This window comes from Oncorhynchus nerka, unplaced genomic scaffold, assembly GCF_034236695.1.
Source record: "Oncorhynchus nerka isolate Pitt River unplaced genomic scaffold, Oner_Uvic_2.0 unplaced_scaffold_4470, whole genome shotgun sequence".
NCBI classification, from domain to species: domain Eukaryota; kingdom Metazoa; phylum Chordata; class Actinopteri; order Salmoniformes; family Salmonidae; genus Oncorhynchus; species Oncorhynchus nerka.
The window spans coordinates 743-9,958 of NW_027036832.1; the positions used below are offsets into that span (position 1 = coordinate 743).

Below are 9,216 nucleotides of genomic sequence, written 5' to 3' on the forward strand. Positions count from 1 at the left end.
ACTGGTAGTGGGTTTACAGTAGACTGGTAGTGGGTTTACAGTAGACTGGTAATGTGTAAACAGTAGACTGGTAGTGGGTTTACAGTAGACTGGTAGTGGGTTTACAGTAGACTGGTAATGTGTAAACAGTAGACTGGTAGTGGGTTTACAGTAGACTGGTAGTGGGTTTACAGTAGACTGGTAGTGGGTTTACAGTAGACTGGTAATGTGTTTACAGTAGACTGGTAGTGGGTTTACAGTAGACTGGTAATGTGTTTACATTAGACTGGTAGTGGGTTTACAGTAGACTGGTAGTGGGTTTACAGTAGACTGGTAGTGGGTTTACAGTAGACTGGTAGTGGGTTTACAGTAGACTGGAAATGTGTAAACAGTAGACTGGCAATGTGTTTACAGTAGACTGGTAATGGGTTTACAGTAGACTGGTAATGTGTAAAAAGTAGACTGGTAGTGGGTTTACAGTAGACTGGTAATGGGTTTACAGTTGACCGGTAGCGGGTTTACAGTAGACTGGTAATGGGTTTACAGTAGACTAGTAATGTGTAAAAAGTAGACTGGTAGCGGGTTTACAGTAGACTGGTAGTGGGTTTACAGTAGACTGGTAATGTGTAAAAAGTAGACTGGTAGTGGGTTTACAGTAGACTGGTAGTAGGTTTACAGTAGACTGGTAATGTGTAAACAGTAGACTGGTAGTGGGTTTACAGTAGACTGGTAGTGGGTTTACAGTAGACTGGTAATGTGTTTACAGTAGACTGGTAAAGTGTTTACAGTAGACTGGTAGTGGGTTTACAGTAGACTGGTAGTGGGTTTACAGTAGACTGGTAATGTGTTTACAGTAGACAGGTAGTGGGTTTACAGCCTCATCCTACCTCCTCCTGTCTCATCCTGCCTCATCCTGCCTCCTCCTGTCTCATCCTACCTCCTCCTGTCAAATCCTGCCTCCTCCTGTCTCATCCTTTCTCCTGTCTCCTCCTGTCTCATCCTGCCTCCTGTCTCATCCTGCCTCCCCTGTCTCATCCTGTCTCCTGCCTCCTCTTGTCTCAACCTGTCTCATCCTGCCTCCTCCCTGTCTCACCCTGCCTCCTCCTGTCTTATCCTGCCTACTCCTGTCTCATCCTACCTCCTTATGCCTCCTCCTGTCTCATCCTGCCTCCTCCTGTCTCATCCTGCCTTCTCCTTTCTCATCTTGCCTCCTCCTGTCTCATCCTACCTCCTCCTGCCTCCTACTGTCTCATCCTGTTTCCTCCTGTCTCATTCTGTCTCATCCTGTCTCATCCTACCTTCTCCTGTTTCATCCTGCCTCTTCCTGCCTCATCCTGCCTCCTCCTGTCTCATCCTGCCTCCTCCTGTCTCATCCTGCCTTCTCCTGTCTCATCTTGCCTCCTCCTGTCTCATCCTACCTCCTCCTGCCTCCTACTGTCTCATCCTGTTTCCTCCTGTCTCATTCTGCCTCCTCCTGTCTCATCATGCCTCCTCCTGTCTCATCCTACCTTTTCCTGCCTCATCCTGTCTCATCCTGCCTCCTCCTGTCTCATCCTTACTCCTCCTGTCTCATCCTGTTTCCTCCTGTCTCATCCTGCCTCCTCCTCTCTCTCATTCTGCCTCCTCCTGTCTCATCCTACCTCCTCTTGTCTCATCCTGTGTCCTGTCTCATGCTGTTTCCTCCTGTCTCATCCTACCTTCTCCTGTTTCGTCCTGCCTCCTCCTGCCTCCTGTCTCATCCTACCTTCTCCTGTTTCATCCTGCCTCTTCCTGCCTCATCCTGCCTCCTGCCTCTTCCTGCCTCCTCCTGTCTCATCCTACCTTCTCCTGTTTCATCCTGCCTCCTCCTGCCTCATCCTGCCTCTTCCTGCCTCATCCTGCCTCCTGCCTCATCCTACCTTCTCCTGTTTCATCCTGCCTCTTCCTGCCTCATCCTGCCTCCTGCCTCATCCTGCCTCCTCCTGTCTCATCCTACCTCATCCTGCCTCCTCCTGTTTCATCCTGTTTCCTCCTGCCTCCTCCCGTCTCATCCTACCTTCTCCTGTTTCATCCTGCCTCATCCTGCCTCCTCCTGCCTCCTCCTGTCTCATCCTACCTTCTCCTGTTTCATCCTGCCTCATGCCTCATCCTGCCTCTTCCTGCCTCATTCTGCATCAGACAATAATCATCCAGGATAAAAACTGCTGAGCAGTTAATTATTCATTGTCACGGTATGAATAAATAGGTCTTCTCTCACTACAAATCTGTGGAGTATTTGCTAATTGAATCATTGAGTTTGAACAGAGGCTTCAACACATTACATAAGCATTGTGGTCCCAGGACAGCAGGGACTTGTCCTGTAGCCAATATGTACCCTGCCTGGTTCCCTCAGCCTAGAGCCTGCTATCTGATTCCCGGTCCGTGTATCAAGGTTCTGTGCATAAAGCCAATATGTACCCTGCCTGGTTCCCTCAGCCTAGAGCCTGCTATCTGATTCCCGGTCCGTGTATCAAGGTTCTGTGCATAAAGCCAATATGTACCCTGCCTGGTTCCCTCAGCCTAGAGCCTGCTATCTGATTCCCGGTCCGTGTATCAAGGTTCTGTGCATAAAGCCAATATGTACCCTGCCTGGTTCCCTCAGCCTAGAGCCTGCTATCTGATTCCCGGTCCGTGTATCAAGGTTCTGTGCATAAAGCCCCTCTCCTTCCCCATATAATTAGCTGATTTAATAGTATGCAGCACACATGCACACCCATTCTAATTAGATCAGCTTCTACACCGTATTTTATAACAGTCTAGTGATTTTCCAAGTGCAGCGCTAGTTACCTTCCACAGTCAATACCTCAGTGAACCGCTGCTAAATGCATTTAACTCTGTGTGCAACACAGCATTACCTAATGGTTCTCCCTCCATGTAAATGGTGTCTATCCTACCTTTAATTACAGATCAATGACAGTTGGCTCTTGGCATTTAGAGTCTCTGAACCAGAGTGCTGCAGGGGCCAAGTGAGAGACAAATGGCGGTTGGTATTGAGCGGCTGTGGAACAATAAAAAGCCTGTTGTTAAACAAACTGGCAGATGAACTGATGGTCAGATTAACAGGAGAGATACAACGCTGGACAACACAATAACTCTGTCCTAACATGGGTAGTTTAGCATCTCTTCTGCTCAATATGTTCCATACATACAAATAGCATGTGCAGTTCATGGTGGTGCTGTGTGTGTTCCCATTACTGTCTACAGACTGTGGGTGTTCCCATTACTGTCTACAGACTGTGGGTGTTCCCATTACTCTTACAGACTGTGGGTGTTCCCCCTGTCTACAGACTGTGGGTGTTCCCATTACTGTCTACAGACTGTGGGTGTTCCCATTACTGTCTACAGACTGTGGGTGTTCCATTACTCTCTACAGACTGTGGGTGTTCCCATTACTGTCTACAGACTGTGGGTGTTCCCATTACTGTCCACAGACTTTGGGTGTTCCCATTACTGTCTACAGACTGTGGGTGTTCCCATTACTCTCTACAGACTGTGGGTGTTCCCATTACCGTCTACAGACTGTGGGTGTTCCCGTACTGTCCACAGACTGTGGGTGTTCCATTACTGTCAGACTGTGGGTGTTCCCATTACTGTCTACAGACTATGGAATTGTTCCCATTACTGTCTACAGACTGTGGGTGTTCCATTACTGTTCTGGTACTGGGTGTTCCATTGCTGTTCACAGTACACTGGGTGTTCCCATTGCTGTTCACAGTACTCTGGAGTGTTCCATTGCTGTTCACAGTACTCTGGGTGTTCCCATTGCTGTTCACAGTACTCTGGGTGTTCCCATTGCTGTTCACAGTACTCTGAGTTTTCCCATTGCTGTCCACAGTACTCTGGGTGTTCCCATTGCTGTTCACAGTACTCTGGGTGTTCCCATTGCTGTCCACAGTACTCTGGGTGTTCCCATTGCTGTTCACAGTACTCTGGGTGTTCCCATTGCTGTTCACAGTACTCTGGATGTTCCCATTGCTGTTCACAGTACTCTGGGTGTTCCCATTGCTGTTCACAGTACTCTGGGTGTCCCCATTGCTGTTGACAGTACTCTGGGTGTTCCCATTGCTGTCCACAGTACTCTGGGTGTTCCCATTGCTGTTGACAGTACTCTGGGTGTTCCCATTGCTGTTCACAGTACTCTGGGTGTTCCCATTGCTGTTGACAGTACTCTGGGTGTTCCCATTGCTGTTGACAGTACTCTGGGTGTTCCCATTGCTGTTGACAGTACTCTGGGTGTTCCCATTGCTGTCCACAGTACTCTGGGTGTTCCCATTGCTGTTCACAGTACTCTGGGTGTTCCCATTGCTGTCCACAGTACTCTGGGTGTTCCCATTGCTCTCTACAGACTGTGGGTGTTCCCATTACCGTCTACAGACTGTGGGTGTTCCCATTACTGTCTACAGACTGTGGGTGTTCCCATTACTGTCTACAGACTGGGGGTGTTCCCATTACTCTCTACAGACTGTGTGTGTTCCCATTACTGTCTACAGACTGTGGGTGTTCCCATTACTGTCTACAGACTGTGGGTGTTCCCATTACTGTCTACAGACTGTGGGTGTTCCCATTACTGTCTACAGACTGTGTGTGTTCCCATTACCGTCTACAGACTGTGGGTGTTCCCATTACTTCTCTACAGACTGTGGGTGTTCCCATTACTCTACAGACTGTGGGTGTTCCCATTACTGTCTACAGACTGTGTGTGTTCCCATTACTCTCTACAGACTGTGGGTGTTCCCATTACTCTCTACAGACTGTGGGTGTTCCCATTACTCTCTACAGACTGTGGGTGTTCCCATTACTCTCTACAGACTGTGTGTGTTCCCATTACTGTCTACAGACTGTGGGTGTTCCCATTACTGTCTACAGACTGTGGGTGTTCCCATTACTGTCTACAGACTGTGGGTGTTCCCATTACTGTCTACAGACTGTGTGTGTTCCCATTACCGTCTACAGACTGTGGGTGTTCCCATTACTCTCTACAGACTGTGGGTGTTCCCATTACTCTACAGACTGTGGGTGTTCCCATTACTGTCTACAGACTGTGTGTGTTCCCATTACTCTCTACAGACTGTGGGTGTTCCCATTACTCTCTACAGACTGTGGGTGTTCCCATTACTCTCTACAGACTGTGGGTGTTCCCATTACTCTCTACAGACTGTGTGTGTTCCCATTACTCTCTACAGACTGTGGGTGTTCCCATTACTCTCTACAGACTGTGGGTGTTCCCATTACTCTCTACAGACTGTGGGTGTTCCCATTACTGTCTACAGACTGTGTGTGTTCCCATTACTGTCTACAGACTGTGGGTGTTCCCATTACTGTCTACAGGCTGTGTGTGTTCCAATTACTGTCTACAGACTGTGTGTGTTCCCATTACTGTCCACAGACTGTGGGTGTCCCCATTACTGTCTACAGACTGTGGGTGTTCCCATTACTGTCCACAGACTGTGGGTGTTCCCATTACTGTCTACAGACTGTGGGTGTTCCCATTACTGTCTACAGGCTGTGTGTGTTCCAATTACTGTCTACAGACTCTGGGTGTTCCCATTACTCTCTACAGACTGTGGAAGTTCTCATTACTGTCTACAGACTGTGGATGTTCCCATTACTCTCTACAGACTGTGGGTGTTCCCATTACTCTCTACAGAGTGTGGGTGTTCCCATTACTCTCTACAGACTGTTGGTGTTCCCATTACTGTCTACAGACTGTGGGTGTTCCCATTACTCTCTACAGACTGTGGGTGTTCCCATTACTCTCTACAGACTGTGGTTGTTCCCATTACTGTCTACAGACTGTGGGTGTTCCCATTGCTGTTCACAGTACTCTGGGTTTTCCCATTGCTGTTCACAGTACTCTGGGTGTTCCCATTACTGTTCACAGTACTCTGGGTTTTCCCATTGCTGTTCACAGTACTCTGGGTGTTCCCATTGCTGTTCACAGTACACTGGGTGTCCCCATTGCTGTTCACAGTACTCTGGGTTTTCCCATTGCTGTTCACAGTACTCTGGGTGTCCCCATTGCTGTTCACAGTACTCTGGGGTTTCCCATTGCTGTTCACAGTACTCTGGGTGTTCCCATTACTGTTCACAGTACTCTGGGTTTTCCCATTGCTGTCCACAGTACTCTGGGTGTTCCCACTGCTGTTCACAGTACTCTGGGTGTTCCCATTGCTGTTCACAGTACTCTGGGTTTTCCCATTGCTGTTCACAGTACTGTGGGTGTTCCCATTGCTGTTCACAGTACTCTGGGTGTTCCCATTGCTGTTCACATTACTCTGGGTGTTCCCATTGCTGTTCACAGGACTGTGGGTGTTCCCATCGCTGTTCACAGTACTCTGGGTGTTCCCATTACTGTTCACAGTACTCTGGGTTTTCCCATTGCTGTTCACAGTACTCTGGGTGTTCCCATTGCTGTTCACAGTACACTGGGTGTCCCCATTGCTGTTCACAGTACTCTGGGTTTTCCCATTGCTGTTCACAGTACTCTGGGTGTCCCCATTGCTGTTCACAGTACTCTGGGTTTTCCCATTGCTGTTCACAGTACTCTGGGTGTTCCCATTACTGTTCACAGTACTCTGGGTTTTCCCATTGCTGTCCACAGTACTCTGGGTGTTCCCACTGCTGTTCACAGTACTCTGGGTGTTCCCATTGCTGTTCACAGTACTCAGGGTTTTCCCATTGCTGTTCACAGTACTGTGGGTGTTCCCATTGCTGTTCACAGTACTCTGGGTGTTCCCATTGCTGTTCACAGTACTCTGGGTGTTCCCATTGCTGTTCACAGTACTGTGGGTGTTCCCATTGCTGTTCACAGTACTCTGGGTGTTCCCATTACTGTTCACAGTACTCTGGGTTTTCCCATTGCTGTTCACAGTACTCTGGGTGTTCCCATTGCTGTTCCTAGTACACTGGGTGTTCCCATTGCTGTCCACAGTCCTCTGGGTGTTCCCATTGCTGTCCACAGTACTGTGGGTGTTCCCATTGCTGTCCACAGTCCTCTGGGTGTTCCCATTGCTGTCCACAGTACTGTGGGTGTTCCCATTGCTGTCCACAGTACTCTGGGTGTTCCCATTGCTGTCCACAGTCTTTTGGGTGTTCCCATTGCTGTTCACAGTCTTTTGGGTGTCCCCATGGCTGTTCCTAGTACACTGGGTGTTCCCATTGCTGTCCACAGTCTTTGGGTGTCCCCATGGCTGTTCCTAGTACACTGGGTGTTCCCATTGCTGTCCACAGTACTCTGGGTGTTCCCATTGCTGTCCACAGTACTCTGGGTGTTCCCATTGCTGTCCACAGTCTTTTGGGTGTCCCCATGGCTGTTCCTAGTACTCTGGGTGTTCCCATTGCTGTCCACAGTCTTTTGGGTGTTCCCATTGCTGTTCACAGTACTCTGGGTGTTCCCATTGCTGTCCACAGTCTTTTGGGTGTTCCCATGGCTGTTCCTAGTACACTGGGTGTTCCCATTGCTGTCCACAGTCTTTTGGGTGTTCCCATTGCTGTTCACAGTCTTTTGGGTGTCCCCATGGCTGTTCACAGTACTCTGGGTGTTCCCATTGCTGTCCACAGTCTTTTGGGTGTCCCCATGGCTGTTCCTAGTACACTGGGTGTCCCCATGGCTGTTCCTAGTATTGCTCGGTGTATTCAGCTTGTCAACACTTCTTACAAAAACATGTAGTGATGAAGTAAATCTGGCCTCCATTTTGAGCCAGGAGAGATGGACATACATATGATCAATGTTAGCTCTTCTGGTACATGTAAGGGCCGGCCGTGCTGCCCTGTTCTGGGCCAATTGGAATATTCCTAAGTCCTTCTTTTTGGCACCTGATCACATGACTGGACAGTAGTCCAGGTGCGACTAAACTAGGGCCTGTAGAACCTGCCTTGTTGATAGTGTTGAGGAGAAGGCAGTATGACACTGTGCTCTTAACTGCTAGGCTACCTTGTTGATGGTGTTGTTGACAAGCAGTATGACCCTGTCCTCTTAACTGCTAGGCTACCTTGTTGATAGTGTTGTTGAGAAGCAGTATGACCCTGTCCTCTTAACTGCTAGGCTACCTTGTTGATAGTGTTGTTGAGAAGGCAGTATGACCCCGTGCTCTTAACTGCTAGGCTACCTTGTTGATAGTGTTGTTGAGAAGCAGTATGACCCTGTGCTCTACCTTGTTGATAGTGTTGTTGAGAAGGCAGTATGACCCTGTGCTCTACCTTGTTGATAATGTTGTTGAGAAGGCAGTATGACCCTGTGCTCTTAACTGCTAGGTTACCTTGTTGATAGTGTTGTTGAGAAGGCAGTATGACCCTGTGCTCTTAACTGCTAGGCTACCTTGTTGATAGTGTTGTTGAGTAGGCAGTATGACCCCGTGCTCTTAACTGCTAGGCTACCTTGTTGATAGTGTTGTTGAGAAGCAGTATGACCCTGTGCTCTACCTTGTTGATAGTGTTGTTGAGAAGCAGTATGACCCTGTGGTCTACCTTGTTCATAGTGTTGTTGAGAAGGCAGTATGACCCTGTCCTCTAACTGCTAGGTTACCTTGTTCATAGTGTTGTTGAGAAGGCAGTATGACCCTGTCCTCTAACTGCTAGGCTACCTTTTTGATAATGTTGTTGAGAAGCAGTATGACCCTGTGCTCTACCTTGTTCATAGTGTTGTTGAGAAGCAGTATGACCCTGTGGTCTACCTTGTTCATAGTGTTGTTGAGAAGCAGTATGACCCTGTGGTCTACCTTGTTCATAGTGTTGTTGAGAAGGCAGTATGACCCTGTCCTCTAACTGCTAGGCTACCTGCAGCCCTGAGTAATTTATGTAAGTTCCATACATGTTGAATGACCTTCCCTATGAGCGTGACCTTCCGTATGAGACCACTTTTTTGCATAAGTTTATTAAAGGGCTGGTAACAGGCTGATTGGTTGGCTACTTGAGCCAGTAAAGGGGCTTTACTATTCTTGGGTAGCGGAATAACTTTTCCTCCCTCCAGGCCTGAGGGCATACACTTTCTAGTAGGCTTAAATTGGTCATGTGTGCACTTCAGCCAAGCTCAAGGTACTAAAAGACATCATAAACGCCAAAAGACAGTACTGTGCAGCCGGCTTCATCGCCCTGGCCAAGGCTTTCGACTCTGTCAATCACCGTATTCATATCGGCAGACTCAACAGCCTTGGTTTCTCAAATGACTGCCTCACCTGGTTCACCAACTACTTCTCAGACAGAGTTCAGTGTGTCAAATTA

At 48.4% G+C, this 9,216-nt stretch overlaps 1 protein-coding gene across 1 annotated transcript; it reads right to left on the bottom strand.

Moving 5' to 3' along the window:
• Window positions 1-3,685: 3,685 nt before the first annotated feature.
• LOC135566520 (putative uncharacterized protein DDB_G0282133) lies at window positions 3,686-7,690 on the bottom strand (the record flags this gene model as incomplete). The annotated part of the gene is made up of 3 exons (XM_065014214.1): window positions 7,142-7,690; window positions 5,817-7,079; window positions 3,686-4,343 (listed from the first exon to the last, which is right to left on the bottom strand). Coding segments are annotated over exons 1-3 (2,470 nt in total), but the record flags the coding sequence as incomplete, so codon positions are not given.
• Between the last annotated feature and the right edge of the window lie 1,526 nt (window positions 7,691-9,216).